Source organism: Equus asinus, chromosome 30 (genome assembly GCF_041296235.1).
Source record: "Equus asinus isolate D_3611 breed Donkey chromosome 30, EquAss-T2T_v2, whole genome shotgun sequence".
In the NCBI taxonomy this organism is placed as follows: Eukaryota; Metazoa; Chordata; class Mammalia; order Perissodactyla; family Equidae; genus Equus; species Equus asinus.
In genome coordinates, this window is record NC_091819.1 from 22,391,306 (window position 1) to 22,410,809 (window position 19,504).

Here is a 19,504-nt window from a genome sequence, read left to right on the forward strand (position 1 = left end):
AGCATCGGGCTAGGAGAGGGCCTGTGACGTGGCCACCCCGGGCTCACGATAGAGCACCTCCCTCGCAGGGACTGCTCAGTGCACCCCTGAACTGTGTCACTGCACCTGCCCAAGGCCTGCTCCCCAGGTCTCTCCTTTCTGGGGTACGTACAGACCAATCCCTTTTTGCACGTTGTAATCACTGAGGAGCTCTGAAAAATATGAGTGCTTGGGCCCAGCTCCCGCCACCAACGGCAAACACCATTCTCACGTATCTCCTTAGAGTTTTGCTCGTCTTTGTCCTTTACGTAAACAGCATCGTGTGATATGTGCTCTTCTGGGGCTGGCCTCTTTGGCTCAGCGCTGGCTGTGGGATTCGTCCTCGTCGCTGTGCGTGGTTGCAGACGCTTCCTTTTCGTTGGATGGTGCTCCATCGTGTGAATGGACCACAATCTATGCACGGGCTTTTGGGTTGTTTCTGGTTTGGGGCCTTGGCAAAAAGTGCTGCCAGGAATGTTCTACTTTGTGACTTTTGGTAAACATGTGGACACATTTGGGTTGAGTCTATGCCCAGAAGTGAACTGCTGAGTCATAGAGTTTGCAGTGTCCCATTCTAGTAGATTCTGTCAAATAGTTTTCCAGCTCAATCTTATGAAAGTCTCCTGTTACATTTGGATTTAACTAGCTTCTCCCTGGGACCATTAGCTCGGCTCCAGTGTTAATGGTACCCCCGACATACCTCCTACCTTAAAGGTTAACGTCTTACTTGAGTCCAGTGGCAGGACGGCGGCCCACCAGCCTCCCAGCTTCCGGAGTGTGGTTCCATGGACACTGAGCGCCTCCGGATGCAGAGCGCTGTGCTGGGCAGCCGGGGAGACAGAAGAAATGGAAGATTGCATTCGAGCCAGAGGAGGGGCAAGGAGGGGAAAGGGACGGTGACTCGGAAGCCACAGCAGCCTTCGCCAGCTTCTTGCAGAGCTCTCCAAAGTCCCCTTGCCTCAGCCATCGCACCACGTGCTGGGCAGCAAGCAGCCATCTGTGGGCTGGTGGAGGCCGCGACAGCACGGGAAGACGCTCAGGCCCCAGCTGGCCAACAACCCCTGGCGACCTTGAGCAGAATCATTTGCCCTCGCTGAGCCTCAGCCCCTTGTGTCGTGATGGGCTCGGCTATGACAGTATTCAGTTCTGTGGTTTATCAGCCACCTTTATAAAGAAGACCTGGTGGGATTTAGGGCTGAGAAGGACCTAATCTCTATCTGTGAGAAGCACACAGTTTCATCATACGGAAAAATCCTCCCCAGGGAGCAAAGCCCAGGAGCAGAGGAGCTCTGGGGCCGGGTGCGCGCGAGGGCCGGGCATCCGGCTGCTACGTTAGAATCCTGCCTCCCCACCTGCTGGCTGTTCCATCTTGCACAGCTTCCTCAATCTCAGTCTTCTCATCTGTCGAATGGGACTGTTGTGGGCAGTGAATGAGTTGAATGATACCAAGAGCTCAGAGCAGTGTCCGAGGAGGCCCTCCCTGTCGTTGCTCGTTCCCCTCAGGCCCTGAGCCCCCAGGGGGAGAAGGCGTGGGGACAGGAGTTGAGGGGAGGGTGAGAGCACCCACCGCTCCGGGCCAGAGGAGAGACTCGGCTGGCTCCCAAAGAGGAAGAGCAGGGACTTGACAGGGGAGATGGAGGGTGTCCTAGGATTTGGAGAAGCTGCCTAGGGTGGCTTCAGGCTCCAGAGCGGGGCTGCCTCGTGTGTCTGGCTAAGAGTGTAGACTGTAGCTTGCAGGCAGTACGAAGAACAGGTTATGGAATTTCTCTGGTACCCCTCCCAGGAACAGAGAGCTGGTAACACGTGAGAGGTGGCCTGCTGAGGCTTTCCCAGGCCTGGCTGGGCCCCTGTGCCCCTGGAGCTGCCGCGCTTGCTGCAGGTCTCTGGTGGGATCTCGGACACCATGAATGCAGGGCATTGGGTCCACCTTCCCCAGAGGGTCTTAACCAGGAGGGCAGCTCGGGTACCCGGCTTTCTGCATAGGATCACCCCACCAGTCTGCGGGCAGGGGGCTCAGGGGGCTCCACTCCCCTGTCACCTCGGAGACGGCGTTTTCTCTCTGCCTTTCCTCTCGGTCCTTTGGAAGGGCCACAGCCCCTCTCACCTTGGGCCCAAGTGTTCATTCAACAGCTGTTGGTGGGATCCCTGCACCTGTCACAGCTGGGCTGGGTGTTCACTAGCGTGCCTTGGAAAGCAAGATGCACAACCCAGGGCGGCCCAGTGGTGTAGTGGTTAAGTTCATGTGCTCTGCTTTGGCGGCCCGGGATTCGCAGGTTTGGATCCTGGACATGGACCTACACACTGCTCATCAGGCCATGGTGTGGTGGCATCCCACATACAAAATAGAGGAAGATTGGCATAGATGTTAGCTCAGCAACAATCTTCCTCAAGCAAAAAGAGGAAGATTGGCAACAGATGTTAGCTCAGGGCCACTCTTCCTCACCAAAAAAGAAAAAGATAGCCCAGCCTTCTCAGAATTTATAATCCAGTGCAGAGCAGGGGTTCTCAAGGTGTGGTCCCCAGACCAGCAACAGCAACCAGCACCTGGGAACTTGTTAGAAATGCAAATTCTCCAGCCTCACGCCAGACTGCTTGAATCAGAAACTCCATTTGACTAGCTCCCCAGGTGACTCCAACCCATCCTAAAGATGAACCACTGATCGACAGTTGGGCTCTCAGCTGAGGGCAGTTTTCCCTGCAGGGAACATTTGGCCACGGCTGGGACATGTTTGGTTGTCACACTGCAGGAGAGAGGTGCTACTGGCATCTAGTGGGTGGAGGCCAAGGATGCTGCTTAACGCCCCATGGTACACAGGACAGCCGTCACAGCAAAGCATCAGCGGGGCCAAAACGTCCAGTGTGCCGCGGTTGAGAAAGCTGCCTAGAGCTGCCCTGTAGAGGGCGGGGAGGGCACCCATTCTTCACGCCCGTTAGCCCAGATGTGTCACTCCCTGGCCACATGACCTGGGGCGAGTTGATTCCCACACCCCGGCCTCAGTTTCCCCAGCTATGAAGAGAAGGAGTTGGACTCAAGGCTGCTGAAGTCCTTTCCAGCTTGATGTTCAGTGGTTCCGACCCAGTGACAGGTTGGCCCCATGGAGGTGGGGCCGATGCAGCCCTTCTCTTGCTCCTCCCTGCCACCTGGCCAAGAGAGAGGCCCTGGGGAGGGGGACTCTGTCATCTGCCTGGTGCCACACCCGCCCCAACCCCAGCCGCTGCTGCCAGAGTGCAGCTGGCCTTGGGTTTCCTGGCACACAGTCCACCTCCCTATTGAGGCAACATCTGCTCCCGTGGCCCAACCCCAAGGAGCCAGCCCTGGGAGGAAAGGGAGCTGCCAGCTGGCTCCACACCGCTGCCTGCTGCCTCCAGGGGGTTGGGCGGGCAGAGTGGTACCCTCCCTCCTGAGCCTCCAGCCTCGGTTTCCCCATACTCTAAGGAGAGCAGGCGCCCTGGCGAGGGACGTCCAGAGGCCTGAGGGCAGCTGCAGCACCTGGACCCCCTGGCCTGCTGGGGCCTGCCCTTCTTTGGCCTGCCAGCCCCCTGGGCAGCTCAGTTCTCACGCCCAGGCCAGGAGACTGGTATGGAGCCGAATGGCCAACTCCCTGGCCCACCACCTCCTCCCCCGTTGAACCACAGCTCCTCTAGGCCAGGAAGGGGAGGGTCTTGTTCCTCATTATTTCATTTTTTTGGAAAAGATGTGCAAGCTTAGGAGACAGACTGGGGCGGGTGGTCGCGGCCCCCATGAGCCGTGGTTCACTGTGCTCTGGAGGTCCCAGAGAGCAGATATGAAGACTTGAGGCTGAAAACAGGTGTGGAGGGGAGGCGAGCTAGGGGAGGGGGCTGTGACACGCCCAGCGACAGGTGGAGAATGAATGCTTTGGCTACAAAGTCTAATCCTCACAATTGCAGTGTGACTGGGGGAAGCCCTTGCCTGCTCTGATTCTTGCCTCAAATAGGTGAAAAGGAAAGTCAAGTTCAATGAATTCTGGCTCCTGAGTGGATGGATTTGCATGTACCCTGGTTTAGCACATCCCTGAAGAGCCACCTGCAGACAGTCAGTGCCTGTCGCAGCAGGCTAACCTTGAACACCTTACCTCGTATGCAATTAAGACCCATTGTTAGATAAAGGGAGGGAACTAGGTGAGAGATCAACACACTTCGCTAAAGCCTGCTTTGTAATCTGAGATCAGTGGCTGCTCACCATCCTTGAACCAGGTACTGATATTCTTATCTTAATTAGGGTACGCATCAAAGGGCTTTATAATTTCTCTTTGAATCTGTTACTTTGCCCTGGGCATGCCAGCATGGGCTGTCGCAATACGCCTTGTCCTGATTCTGTGGGTTTAGATGGGACCCTTGGACACTGATCGTTTCAACACACCGTCCCCGGGCCAGCCTGGCTCATTTTGCTGCTTGAAGTCCAGGAGAGATAACCACACTGCACACACATCAGATCTGCTGAGTCGGAATGACCCAGCGATTGTAAAAAGGCAGTGGGGATGGGGGGGGACCTGCAGCGGGCCCCTTGGGTGTCGCTGTGTGCAGACCAGGATATAAAAGTTGGGCATTTAGATCCAAGGGAGGTGACAGCGGTGCTCACGGCCTCTCTGTGCTGGAGTCACGGAAGGAGGGCGCTTTGTAAAGCTCTGGTGGGAGGTTGAAGGGGTTCTCGTTCTTTGTTGTTTATTACGATTGCAGCTCCCTGACAACATTGTGCAAAAATGTGTCTTATTTACTTCCACTGTGTACACTGATTGCACAAATATTGGCAGAATACAGTGCTGCGCCAGGCAGTATGCTGGGCACTGAGGTCAAGGCAATGACCAGGACAGACACAGACCTTGCCCTCCCGAGCTCCAGACTATTGTATGTGACCGCTTGCCAGGTGAACTTCATCCACCTGCTTCTGCTGCTGGGGGCAGCTCTGCTCTCTGCTTCTGCCTCCTCCCACACGCTCCCCACGTACCCTCCAGACCCGCTGTCCCTTGCCTTGTTTTAGTTATAGGACTGCTGGTTCCAGCCACCTACCTGATCAGCAGACACAGAGAGGGCCAGGCACTGTTGGTGCTTGGGGTTGGAAGATGGAAGCCAGGGCCTGTCTTCAGGCTGGGGATAGAGCCCATGCCCTCACCCCACGTGCCACATCTCGGCTGGGATAGCAGGGGCCTGCTCCCTAGCACAGCTTAGGCTATCAGTACACATGGAGAGAATGAGACCTTGAACCACTTCAGATTTCACAACCCAAAGCGGGAGATGGAGGTTCAAGGTTGGACAGGCAGGGTGTGGTTCCCAGGAAGAATGCTGCAGTGGATTCTAAGTGCGCCAGTGACCTGAGAGATCGGCCATGAAAGCTGTCACAGGAGTCTAAGCGTGGGTGACGAGGGCTCTGGGTCAGAAGAGGGGGTTGAATCTGAGCGGCATCAGTGATATCAACCTGAAGTGAGTTCGCTCACCCGTTGTGCAGCAAGCCAGTCTCTGATACCGGGTGTAGGGGAAGAAAGTGGGAATCTTAATGCACAGCGCTGAGCAAGGAGAACAGGTTGCTAACAGTGTCATCCCGAACTCCCCAAAAAGCTTCAAGCAAGGGTTTTTGTTTGGCATTTAAGGTAGGGCAGGGGGAGCATGTGGCCTTGGGGGCTGAAGAGTCCTCTGCACAGGCGTGACCATCTGTTCTACGTGTTGCACATGGTGGATTTTCAGTCTTTGACGTCTAAAGTTTACAGTCAGTCGTTTTAGCTTCTCAATGTTCCTGCAAGATGATTAGAGTCAGGCGGGGCTGTCACAAGCTCCTCTCTTATCAGCGGTCCTCCTGCTGTTCTGCAAGGCGAGCTCAGAAACTTTGGTTACTTTGTTTCTCATGTTAACCCTGTGAGTACAAGGCACAGTTTCACCCTAATCCCGGGAAATTCTAACTCCTTTATCCTTGGTTTCAATCTCTCTTGATCATTCCTCATTCTTGAGGGGTTTGGGGTGACGACAGATCTAGCTACTTCCTGCTGAATTGGGGCATAGGTTGTTTCATCTCATTGAACCAGTTTTTAATAAGGCAGTGATGCAGGTGGGCTCCCAAAGTTAGGCCTGTATCATGTAAGTAAGTAACCAGATATTTAATAAGAAGTATTTTTAGAGAAAAAAAAAAAAACAAGGTTAATGGTTGAGTAAAATATAAACCAGTTCCTGACCCCAGGGGGCAGCGAATCAAGAAGATTCAAGTCAGGGTCAAAAGCATCTTTTGCAGTTTGAATGTCTCTGATGGTGTCATCAGGTTCTCAGGTATCTTTCTGAGTGGCTTACACAGCAGCCGGCGTGGATCTTTCTTAGGTTTATATCAAGATGTTCAGCTTTAGTTTGCAGGGCTTCAGGAAAAAGGGCAGGTTTAGTTTTCAAATTCTGAATGAAAATTATGGAAAACATTAGTTTGGAGATTTGTTATCTCAGATATTTCAGGAGACTAGAAGAAGTTAGAATCTAGTGCAGTTTACAGGTAGAAAATAAACCTCAGAGACAATTGACAGAACTAAAATACAACATCCACAAATGTGTATTATAGTTTTTATTGAAGCATAATTTTTCTCTCTAGAATTACCCTCATTTTTATCAAAGATAGCCAAATTAAGACCCACTGGTTTACAAAATAAGTCTAGTTTCGGTAAATGTGGCCCAATCATTTACATAAGTACAGCAAGAATAGCAATTGATCTTTTAATTAGTTCCTGCTTTGCCAGAAGATTTTATAAAGAATCTCAGATTGAACTTTAAAGGCCTCTCAAGGCCAGGAAAGTTAGACCAAGAACTTGTCATCAGACTTTGCCTGTAATACCTACAGATTTGAGTGAGTTCCTCTCTTCGTGAGGTCCCCCAAAATATCCTGGGGTTCTTTGCGCCTGTCAGAGGGAGTGACATTTTTTACTCAACCATACCAGGTTACTGGGAACCCTGTGAGCAGGTACCTGGCCAATATTTTTAAGTGGCTTTATTCCAGAAAGTCAATGTTTAGTCCTCAAAAGCTGTCTTGTCATATTCGAGCCTGTATGTTACTCTCAAATGTGACATTCCAGTCAAAGCCTTGGTAATATAACCAGTGTTTCCAATTGTGTCCTGCTGTAAGAACAGATTCTTATTGAACTTATGCAAACAATTATATTTCCATGAAAATAACCATACTCACGCACTTACTAAGAGTTTTCAAATTCTGGAGGGATCAGGTGGGGAAAACAAATAAATGCTTTAATTTTGTTTACAAATTGTTATAAGTCATAGTTTCTTAAGAGAAAAAGATTTTCTTAAATCTGAAAAAGACAAAACATTAATCAGCAATATCATAAACAAAAAAAGCCATAAAAATTATAAACATCCTCATTAATTTAGTCTCATATAATTAATTCTTGATCTTGATCATCTGTTAGCAGTTTTGTGAGGCCATAGGTTTTTCAGTAACAGTTCTATAATTTCTTACTCAGCTCAGTTTTATAGTCTGAAAATTTATCAGAAACCTGTACTCTAGAGTAAGCACCAGAGTCCTTTTCATGGATTTTTTTTTTTAAAGATTGGCACCTGAGCTAACAACTGTTGCCAATCTTCTTTTTTTTTCCCCTGCTTTTTTTCCTCCCCAAAGCCCCCCAGTACATAGTTGCATATTTTAGTTGTGGGTCCTTCTAGTTGTGGCATGTGGGACGCCGCCTCAGCGTGGCCTGATGAGCAGTGCCATGTCCACGCCCAGGATCTGAACTGGTGAAACCCTGGGCCGCCGAAGCGGAGCACGCGAACTTAAGCACTCCGCCACGGGGCCGGCCCCTCATGAATGTTTTTAAAGATGAAACACATCTGCAAAAACATCAGAGTAAAACAACAACTATCTATAAATAACAAAACATTCAAAAATGGCAATTGACAGACACCTGACCACTTCTATGACATATAACACTCTGAGATAATAACCAGAATTGTGATTGATAACCAAGACACATCAGAATGTTAGGAATGTTATATAATTTTTTACAGTACTTATATTAATAACATTTACCCACACAATATAACCTGGGAAGATTTATCATCAATTATTTGACAATGCTTCCCATATAATTTAATATACCAAGTAAGTCTAATTAGTTTATTATCTCTCTTTCTAGAAAGAGAGAATAAACTCTTTGAGAAGTCCTAGGGCCCATTGGAAATTCTCAAAGATTTTTTTTAAGTCAAAAGAAATACTTCACCCAGGATTCGAACTTTGGGAGAATTTGTCAAAAATATCAAAAGGGTTTAAAACACTTGGTCAAAAAGGAAACAATGCTTAGTTATTCACTCAATCAAGGTGACAACAGAAGATGTCAAAGGCAAACAGAGAGAGTTTAAACAGTTTTAAAAAAAAAAACAGTAAAGAAACCTCAGTCTCTTTGAACATAAGAAGTTATTTTAACAAAACGTAGCTTTTCTGTCTTTTAGGTAGACTCACTGAAAAATAAAGAAAAAACTTTTATAACCTCCATATCAAGAGCAGACCAAAAGTTTAAGAACATTATCTCTTTAAGAGTGAGAAAGCCAAATTCTAACTTTGCACCAGCTTACCCTTGATGTTGAAACTCATACATTTAATTGAATTCATTTAAATGTCAGCCAGCTTGACCATGCACAAAATTTCTCAGGGTTTTATTTCCACAAACCTTTTGTCACTTACTTTTTACATTCAAAATTTGTCCCATGTTTTCTTTTTTTGTTTTTTTCCCCAGTACTTTAGGACATATTTATCTTTTGTAACAAAACTAACAAAAATATCTCTATTTTTTTATATTCTTTACTGAAAATGTACATTTTACTTTCCTTGTATACAGAAACATGTATTTTCTCATAGAAAATTCCCCAGCATGCACAAAACATGTTTATCAATAAACCTAATCATCTTTCAGTTTTTCTGAGGTAAGAAACCAAAGACAGACAAATCTATGCTAAGTAATCAATTTCTAATATTTTATCTTATGTGGCAATGACCTAGATGCTCAAATTTCTATCATTTAATTTAGCAAAACTCTAAAGTTTTAAGTTGCCAAAAAGATTTTGGAAGCTGTTTTTCAAGCATACAGACCATAAAACATAATTATTATACTCAAAAACTCCTATCCATTTTCATCTGTCTAAATCATTTGTTCCCAACAATTAGGTTTAGATTTCTCAAAAAACTTCCCGTGACATTAAAACAGTTAGCCATCATCTTAAGTTGTTTTAAGTACATACGTCATAACACATAATTGTTGTTAAAAAGTACCCCCCAAAACTTTTATCCTTTTTAGATCTATTTAGTTTACCTCTTCTCAACAATTATATTTAGATTGCCTGCAGAAACTTCATGAGACATCAAACAAAATCTGCTATTATTCTAAGTTATTACTTTTGCTGACACATTTTATAACAGAGACAACACGTCTGCATCATATCCAAGGCTGATAACTCTGAGGACATGTCTATTTTAAATTAAACCAGCAGACTTAAGTAAGCTCTCAGTTATCAAAGGTTAATTTTATCATGTTAAACAACTTTGTCTCTTAGACGTTTCTGTGTGTTAATTAAAGACTGCATTCCATCATGAGAGATTTTGAATCCTCTCTTTTCAGCGTGACCCTTAAGGTGGAATCCTCTGAAACAGAGGTTCCCCAGAGAGGTTGTTACAATTTTAAATTATCTCAAAAGTTTACTTATTTTTCTTGCTTAATTTTTAGATTAGGAATCTCGGGGGAGTTGAAGTGGGGAAGCTCAGCAAGAGAGGAGAGACGAGCAGCAGATTCATCTTTAGCTACTGGCATGTTTAATTATTTATTTTCTTTTAAAGAGGCAGTAAAGCACTCCTGATTTTATTTAGAAGCCTCAAAAGATTAAAACAGGCTTCCCATTAGTTATTTAACTTTGTAGCTGGCTTTTTCCAATTGTATATGTAAATACATCAGTTTGGGTAAACTGAAATTGCCCCATTTAAATATACCGATTTTTACAAAACTATATCTTAATTTTAAGTTTAATTCTAACATATTAGAATTTTATTAGCAAGTTTTGGTATTACAGTACTGTGTAGGGGAAGCATTTCCAGCCAGGTGTGACATCTATTTCCAAAAAAACATCCAGGCAGGGGCCGGCCCCGTGGCCGAGGGGTTAAGTTCACATGCTCCGCTTTGGCGGCCCAGGGTTTCACCAGTTCGGATCCTGGGCACAAACATAGCACTGCTCATCAGGCCACACTGAGGCGGCATCCCACATGCCACAACTAGAAGGACCCACAACTAAAATATACAACTATGTACTGGGGGGCTTTGGGGAGAAGAAGAAGAAGAAAGAAAAGAAGATTGGCAACAGATGTTAGCTCAGGTGCCAAACTTTAAAAAAAAAATCCGGGCAAAGTTGATATAATACTATATATATATATATATATATATATATATATATATATATATATATAAAACACTTGTTAAACACTTTAATCTTTATAGTCTTATTAACCTTGGTAGCCTAACTATTGCACCGAATAATTGTTGGTCAGCTTTCTTATTGTGATTTCTGCCTTCTGGCTTTTTAATTTTTTTTCAAACTGGGGTAAATAGAAGAGGCCTATCTGATGTCCTTTAATGTTGGGGAGCCAATAAGGGGTCCCTTTAGCCCATCCAACCTTAGGCAGTGTTTTATTAAAACCTTCGTTTTAACTTTATTCATGTCTAGTCCATTGATCCCGTTTTTTTTTTTTTTTGAGGAAGATTAGCCCTGAGCTAACTGCTGCCAATCCTCCTCTTTTTGCTGAGGAAGACTGGCCCTGAGCTAACATCCGTGCCCATCTTCCTCCACTTTATATGTGGGATGCCTACCACAGCATGGCTTGCCAAGTGGTGCCATGTCTGCACCCAGGATCCGAACCGGCGAACCCTGGGCCGCCAAGAAGCAGAATGTGCACACTTAACCGCTGCGCCACCTGACTGCCCCCTGTTTTCCTTTTAATAACTAGTTAAAGATTTCCATCCTGTTGGGATGAGTCCTGTGACTCTTCCCTTTCTGATTTTTCTTTGTTAACTTAATGTTTTCATTAGCATCTGTAAGACCATGAGTTTAAGTTTAAGTTCTTAAGAGTAGTCATTGTATTTTTCTTTTAATTTGGTCTTTTCATAGGTACCAATAAAACAGCTGTTTGTGATGAGAGCTCTCAAAAAATTTTCCAACTTAAGATCCCATTGTTGGGCCATTTTTTTCCCTTCTGGAGTCTAAAGATGATTGTGGCCATGTGGTGTGACAAAAGAAAATCATCCCTCTTTAGACATTGGTTTATAACTATAGGTCGACCAGTGAGTCAAACTTTTTCCCAACAGGCTCTTAGGTGGAATAGATGTGGCACCTCTCTTGTTAACACTTTTAAAAGGACAGACAAACAACAACCAGAGATCAAACAACCGTGCTTTCCCAGAAACCCTCGGCCAGCAAATGGAAGCCAGAACAAAGAAACCAAAACCAAACCCAAAAACCAAAGTGCTTCCAGTCCCAGCTTAGTACGTGTCCTACACTCAGGGGGTGCCCAACAAATGAAGATCCGCCCCACAGATATTCCCAAATGAGCAAGGACAAGGGACCTTGGTGTGCATACTGGGGGACTTACCCAATCTGGTTGAGCCGTCTCGACCTTAACACAAGTGGAGCCCAGAGGGCTGCCAGATTCCCGTTATTTCTGGCTGGTCCTGTTGGAAAAGGTTAGCACATGGACAAAAACAAAAACTGCCATCTACTCACAAGAGACGTCTTCCTAAGCCCTGAACCTAGTTTCTTCCACCACCAAAGCAAAAGCACCAAGCAACGTCTGGCCAGCGTCCAGTCGCTTGTGGCTGTCCCTGAGACAAGGGGCTCAGGCAGCTGCAGGACAGCTTCCAAGAGCAGCTTTTACCCAGAGGCCAGAGTGCCACAGGTGAGATGTGCACTTGGGACATTGTCCCATCTGGGTTGCCAAATTGATATCAAACCTGAAGTGAGTTCGCTCACCTGTTGCACAGCAAGCCAATCTCTGACTCCGGGTGTAGGGGAAGAAAGTAGGAATTTTGTCATTGCACAGTCCTGAGCAAGGAGAAAAGGCAGCTAACGCTATCATCCTGAACTCCCTGAAAAGCTCCAAGCAAGCGTTTTTGTTTGGGGTTTTAGGTAGGGGAGGGGGAGCATGTGGCCTTGGGGGCTGAAGAGTCCTCTGCACAGGCGTGACCATCTGTTCTACATGTTGCACATGGTGGATTTTCAGTCTTTGACGTCTAGAGTTTACAGTCAGTCGTTTTAGCTTCTCAATATTCCTGCAAGTTGCTTAGTCAGGCCGGAGGCTGTCACAAGCTCCTCTCTTATCAGCGGTCCTCCTGCTGTTCTGCAAGGTGAGCTCAGAAACTTTGGTTATTTTGTTTCTCACGTTAACCCTGTGAGTGCAAGGCACAGTTTCACCCTAATCCCGGGAAATTTTCGCTCCTTTGTCCTCGGTTTCAGCAGGAAGGTCTGTCCAGAACCTTCATTAAGGACCACTATGGACGAATATTTCAAGAAATGGCCCCCAGTGGCCCAGTTCTCAGTTTAGAGGGGCAGCTCCTGCCAGGAGCAGACCTCAGGGCCTCAGCAAGCCCCCAGCAAGGCCCTGTGGCAAATAGAGGACACAGTAGGGTGGGTTTCCTAGCAGGGTCCTCCTCCTGCCTCAGTTTCCAAGACAGGGCTGGAGCCGGGGAGGGGCTCTACCGAGGCCTTGTCTGAGACACGATCATTTCCCCTCCACTTGGGTCCTAACTGCTCTGCGTCCAGCAGAAGCTCAGCTGGCTCTGGCACGAGCACCGTGTCTGCGCCCATGCACGTTTCCGTGAGCTGGAAGCTCCCGTGGGTTCCTTCTCTGGGAATGCGGAAGAAAACAATGCTGGGCCACGGTTGGTCTGCCTGGTATTGGTTTGCAGGAACTAAGCTCTTCTTTTTTCCCTTTCTGAGAAAAAAGACACAGGAATCAGGCAAATGGGGATTAAAACAGCTGAGTTTATACAAATTGTCATGGGCAACTCTATAGAGGCAGAATGTAGATTAGGGGTTGCTTAGGGCCTGGGGTGGGGCAGGGGGCAGTCGGGGGTGATAGCTAATGGGGATGGAGTTGCTCTTTGTGGCGATGAAAATGTTCTACAACTGTGGTTACGTGTGCACAAATCTGTGAATCTACTAAAAATCATCGGGTTGTACACTTTAAAGATTTTATTTTTCCTCTTTCTCCCCAAAGCCCCCCGGTAAATAGTTGCGTATTTTTAGTTGTGGGTCCTTCTAGTTGTGGCATATGGGACGCCAACCCAGCATGGCTTGGTGAGCGGTGCCATGTCCACGCCCAGGAGTCGAACCAGCGAAACCCTGAGCCGCCGAAGCGGAGCGCGCGAACTTAACCCACTCGGCCACGGGGCCGGCCCCGGGGTTGTACACTTTAAATGGGTGGATTATGTGCTCTGTGAATCATGTGTCAATAAGGCTGTCAAACAAAACCCAGCTGAGATGTGTGGCCATGTTTGGGCTGCCTAAGACTCTTCCTCCCTCTCCCCACCCCACCCCCGCCCCGAATTGAACTTAACCTTCAAACCTGTCCCCTTGCCGCTTACATACATCCCGAGGACAGGCCCCTCTCAGAGAGAGACAGCGAGGGGCTGAGCCTCAGCCCCATTCCCTCTCCTGAGCCCACCACTCAGAGAAGTCGCTGCTCTCCGGTAGGGGTAGGGGGCCCAAGGGTGGGAGAGGCTTCTCAGAAGCTTCTGGAGCAGAAGGCCCCTCAGAGAAACTTGGGGCCTCAGGAATGCAGCCCCCAACACCAGGGTTATGCAGAAGCCAACCCGGCTTCATTTTTTCCCAATTTGATTAGTAGATTTCATAGCTCAGTAGGATAATGGGTGACTTTTGTCTCTTTTTCTATTGTTTTCCAATCTTTCTATACTATGCTTATGTTACTTTTTAGGGCAAAAGGACATAAAATCAGGGATTGGGTGGGAGAGAAATTGGAAGTTTGGCCTCTCTGGCGGGGGGTCGAGGTCTGGCTGGGTGGCCTCTGTTGCTAATGGGTTCTATCCACTCCACAGGAGTCATGTGGCTGGAAATTCTGCTCACCTCCGTTCTGGGCTTTGTCATCTACTGGTTCGTCTCCAGGGACAAGGAGGAAACTTTGCCGCTTGAAGATGGGTGGTGGGGGCCTGGGTCGAGGCCCACGGGCCGGGAGGACGAGAGCATCCGTCCTTTCAAGGTGGAAACGTCAGATGAGGAGATCAACGTAAGGCTCCTTTTTCTGAGCAGAGCTGAGAGACGGGAGGGCCAGGGAGCCCCTTCTGCGGTTTCCCTGTAACCAGGTTGGGCCTTAGGCTGGGGCTGGGGAGGGCCCAGGCCTTGGCAAGTGGCCCCTCTTGGGAGGGTTTTTTTATAGTCTGCTCTTCTCCCAGGTGCACCTGGGCAGGTGCAGTTGCCCCAGAGAGGTGTACCCAGCTCACCTGCTCTGCCCGTCGTCTCCCTTCTTCTCCTTCCCTCTTCTGTCTCCTTTCCCCTACCCAAGGCCGGGCAGTGACTAGGCAGAAGAGGGGGTGCCAGCTGGACCCAGTTACATGCATCAAAGGTCACAGAAAGCAGCTGTTTTGCCTCCTTTGTGCCCCGCCTGTGCTTGTAGGAGAAAGTGAGCAGGTTCTCGTCAGGGCCTGGGCGGAGATCCTAAGAGAAGGCAAGACCATGGCGACATAAAATGCCGAAGCACAGAAAACCTGTGGCAGGGCCAGTGTTGGTTAAGCACCTACTGTGTGTCAGCCACTCGTGGTCACACTCAGTCCCTGCAGGAGTCTTGTAGGCTGAAGACTATTGTTGCATCTTACACATGCACAAACTGAAGCTCAGAGAGGTAAAGCCGTTTGTCCAAGGTGACCGAGATGATAGGCAGAAGGGTTTGGACTCAGAGCTGTCTCATTCCAAAGCCACTGCCCCCTCCTCCGCACTGCGCTGGAGGCAGGAAGGATGTGACCATGACCATGACCGTGACCATGACCGTAACCATGATTGTGACTGGCGGGGTGGGCTGATCTGAGAGCTAGGCTTGAGCTGGGCCGGGAGGGTGGGAGGGAGCTGGGATGTCCCCACCCATTCTCGCTTTCATTCTGTGGGTATGTGAGTACCTACTGTGTGCAGGCACATAGCTGGGGGCTTGGAAGAAGAGAGAGTCAAATAGCTCAGAGTCCAATAGTTGAGAAAAGAAGTGTGCGCAGAGAAAAGTTAACTAGAAGATTAATAGGGATAAATGCCATGAAAAGTGGTGAGAAAAAAGTCAGGAGAGTTCCGAGGAGGATGGGATTGAAAAAACAGAAACTAGGCTGCACCCCAGAGAAACCAGGCTGCTGCTCCCTTGGTGGGACTTGATAAGGCCTCGCCATTTATGACAGAGGCTGAGCCCTGAGGATAACTTCTTTCGTGGGTTCTTAGACTCGGGTCTAAGATTTCTAAAATCTGCTTGGGGGTGACTGAGGTGGCTGGGAGGAAACCCTGGGAACGGCAACACTTGAGATCTCTGTGCGTGGACTTGAACTTCCCCCAGCAAGGCTGGTCTCAGTGGCCTCACGCTCACCCATCAGACTTGCGCCGTCTCTCCTGGTCTCTAATTTTCATACCAACTGAGTTATAATGCATCATTGAGTCAATGGGGCGCATCCACCCGGCCACCTGTTTTTGTACAGCCCCCATGCTATGAATAGTTTTTACATCTTTAAACGGTTGGAAAAAATCAAAATAAGAATAATTTCTCATGACATGTGAAAATTATATGGCATTCAAATTTCGGTGTCCATAAGTAAGGTTTTATTGGAAAACAGCCACGTCCATTCGTCCACATATTGTCCACGGCTGCTTCCACACTACACGGACAGAGTGGAGTAGTTGCAGCTCAAAAAGCTTAAAATATTTACTCTCTAACCCTTTACAAAAAGATTTGCCAGCCCCTGCTATATGTTACCTGCTAAGGCTAGAAAACTTAAAGATACGTATTGTGTATTGTTCATACATTTAAAAACTGAGAGATGAGAGGTAAACCTGGAGTCGAAAGTGAGGACACATATGTTGTGGGAAGAGCCGCTGTCGTGGGGAACAGGAGGTTTCTTCTGGGACAAGCCTGACACCCTGAGCGCGGCCTCCAGACCGACGCCCGCTCCCCTCCCGCTCTCCCATGAGCTTGGCTTGGCCTCTTCTGTGGCACAGTGTCCTGTGGCTGCAGCGTGAGCTCTGTCTTCTGGAAACAGAGTTTCTCTTGTGCTCTGCCCCACCCACCCCGTCCCCTTGGGGTCCTGCGTTTTGCTCCAGGACTTACACCAGAGGATCGACAAGGCCCGTTTGACCCCGCCATTGGAGGACAGCCGCTTCCACTACGGTTTCAACTCCAACTATCTGAAGCAAATCGTCTCCTACTGGCGGAATGAATTTGACTGGAAGAAACAGGTGGAGATTCTCAACAGATACCCCCACTTCAAGACCAAGATTGAAGGTACGTTTCCAAAACACCAGCCGGAGGGCATCGTACGTCCCAGGAACGGCCTTCTTAGACGCCCGACTTAGACGAAGCTGGGGAGACCCAGAACCCAGTTTTTGGTCACTGAAACGTATTTATAAGGTGTAACCTCACCAGGATGCAAAAATATTGCAAAATCCCACAAATCTATGGTCTTTAGAGCTAGACAGGAAATAATTGAAAAACCAAAGAAATGCAGGATCCAGTCGAGTGGTGGAACAGTCTTTGAGAGATGGGAATGGCCTTGGTCAGCTCAGCCCCTCCTTGAGGTTTTGGAGTCCACCATATTGTGACTGTTAAAGGGTACTCAGCCTGCCAGTCGAGGTCCTAAGAAACGTTGTTCTGTCTCTGTATCTCTAAACCTCATGTCCCAACTAGATCATAGGTTGTCACACCACTTCACCTGGAAGAGAGGGTGTCTCTCAAAATTTTCTTGGGAAGGTAACCTCAAGATCACTTGGGATGAAGTGATAGTTTCCTTAGTGGAAAAGCATTTTTTAATCCCAGAAAGATTTAGAATCAAATTTAGAAATGTTTAAGAAAATCAAACTCATGCTGTTAATTTAAAATTTTTACTTATTTATTTTTAATTGTGTAAAATATACATAACATAAAATTGACCATTTTAATCATTAAGTGAACACTGTCAAGTGAATGCCACAGTTCAGTGGCATTAAGTACATTTACATTGCTATGCAACTGTCACTGTCATCCACCTTCAGAACTTTTCTTACTTTGCAAAACAGAAACTCTGTACCCAGTAAACAGTAACTCCCATTTTCCTCTCTCCCTAGCCTCTGGAAACCACCATTCCACTTTCTGTCTCTATGAATTTAAGTCTGAATTCTGTATCTGAGTAGCTCATGTGAGTGGAATCACAGAAAATTTGTCCCTCTGGCTGGCTTGTTGCACTCAGCATAATGTCCTCAAGGTTCATCCATGTTGAAGCACATGTCAGAATTTCCTTCCTTTTTAAGGCTGAATAATAACCCTTTGTGTGTATTGAACCACGTTTTGTTTATCCGTTTCTCTGTCGATGGACGCTTGGGTTGCTTCCACTTTTTGGCTGTAGTGAATAATGCTGCTATGAGTATGGGTGTACAAACATCTGCTCATCTTCCTGCTTCAGTTATTTTGGGTATAGACCCACAAGCAGAATTGCTGGGTCAAATAGTAATTCTATGTTCAATTTTTTGAGGAACTGTCATAATGTTTTCCACAACAGCTGGACCATTTTAAATTCCCACCAGCAATGGGTGAGGCCCAGTTTCTCCCCATCTTTGTCAATACTTGTTATTTTCTGTTTTTGGTTTTTTTTTTAAGTTGTAGCCATCCTAAGGGGTGTGAGGTAGCATCTCATTGTGGTTTTGATTTGCATTTCTCTAATGATCAATGATGTTGAACATCTTTTCATGTGCTTTTTGGCCATTTGCATATCTTCTCTGGAGAAATGTCTATTCAAATCCCTTGTCCGTTTTTGAATCAAGTTGTTTGTTTTGCTGTTGTTGCTGAGTTTTAGGAGTTCTCCATATATTCTGGATATTAATCCCGTATTGGGTGTGTGATTTGCAAATATTTCCTCCTATTCTGTGTGTTGCCATACTATTAATTTTTTATGTTGAAGAAATGGTGCATGTTTGGAATTTTAAATAACGGTAATGTTTAAGAGAATTTGGCCTTTTCAAGCAACAGATAAAACTTTTGAGTTCTAATTTTAAATGTGTAATTAAGTAGCAGATTTAGATCTGTGATTTTATACGGAAATCTTCCTGAGTTTGTATGCAGTATTGGAAGATTTAAGCCTCACCATATTTATAAATTTAATTTATTAAAATTCTAAGAATTACTTAAAGTATGTGAAAGATGTATGGGTCGGTCAGATCAACTGAAGTTCTTAACAAGGAAATTAAAATGATACAATGTTTAAAGGGGTGTCATTGAGCAAGTAGAGAAATGCAACCACCTACGAATCCAAGCTCCCTGGAGAATGGCTGTCAGCATCTGCTAGATTAAGAAATATATGGAATGATATTTGCAAGTTGAACTCAAATGCTTGATGAAGAAGTAGATCTTGAAATCTGTAACTGTAATAAGTTGAAGAATCATTTTAAATATAAGCTGAGTGTTGCTGTGCCCTTTAGGGGACTTTGCTGTCTTTTGTCCTGAGCCCAATAGAATCTAAGCCGCTTCCTCCAAACCCGAGTGCACACAGTGCCTCGTGTGTCATTTCCAAAGACCGCCATCGGGCCCCCTGGTCGAGACTGCCCCGCGTCCGTGGGTTGACTCGGATCTCTCTCTTGCCCCCGCTCTTTAGTGCCCATCCAGCAGATATTGACAGGGTACCCCTGTACCCAGGCACTCTGCTGGGGTTGGGGCCATGGAGTCAGAGAGGACAGGGTCTTTGCCTTCACAGCTTGCAGGCTGCTCAGGGGCAATTACAGCCCACGGTGAGGGGTGCTCTGAGGGAGGAGGCCCCGGGAGCTTTGTGAGCCCCCCATGCTGCCGAGAGTGTGAGGGAAGGCTTCCTGGAGGAGGTGGCATCTAAACTGAGACTTAAAGGATAGCTAGGAGTTTGGCAAGTGTGTGGGGAAAGTGGTCCAGGAGGAAGAGGGAACAGCCTGTTCAAAAACCCAGAGACAAGAGGCACAAAAGGGCTGTTTTAGAGGCTGCAAATGTGGGAAAGCCTACCCCACTGGACCATCTCCACTGTTCCTCAGGACACCACAGCGTGTTGAGTGTTTACAACACAAACCCTCTCACAGGGTGCAAGTGCTCCAGAGGGGGCGATTTCTGGCCTTGGGTCCATCCCAGACAGCTGCCTGCTATGACTGAACCCACTGCGCCTCAGTCGCTTCCCCAGGCTGGCAGCGCCCTCGGCCCTGGTCCCTGCAGTGTGGAGCCCTCCTGCTGGGCCCACCTGCTCTCTGTCCAGCCCCCACAGTGCCAGCTGGCCGC

The 19,504-nt window shown here is 47.3% G+C and overlaps 1 protein-coding gene and 1 long non-coding RNA gene across 8 annotated transcripts in view; one reads left to right on the forward strand and one right to left on the reverse strand.

The window, feature by feature from the left end:
• EPHX1 (epoxide hydrolase 1) overlaps positions 1 to 19,504 on the forward strand; it is a 51,973-nt gene that overhangs the window by 20,568 nt on the left and 11,901 nt on the right. For 6 of the 7 annotated variants that reach the window (XM_070501470.1, XM_014862372.3, XM_070501468.1 and 3 more), the window contains 2 exons: positions 14,100 to 14,287; positions 16,345 to 16,525. In XM_070501470.1, coding sequence (XP_070357571.1) covers positions 14,105 to 14,287; positions 16,345 to 16,525 — 364 coding nt within the window. In that variant the 5' untranslated portion in view covers positions 14,100 to 14,104. Of the gene's footprint in view, positions 1 to 12,215; positions 12,390 to 14,099; positions 14,288 to 16,344; positions 16,526 to 19,504 lie in introns of those variants that run through there. The other variant, XM_070501469.1, reaches the window with a different exon arrangement.
• Positions 6,558 to 12,232, reverse strand: LOC139042551 (uncharacterized). Its single transcript, XR_011499376.1, has 3 exons — positions 12,016 to 12,232; positions 11,639 to 11,717; positions 6,558 to 7,842 (listed from the first exon to the last, which is right to left on the reverse strand). It is a non-coding gene; the product is annotated as an uncharacterized lncRNA (long non-coding RNA).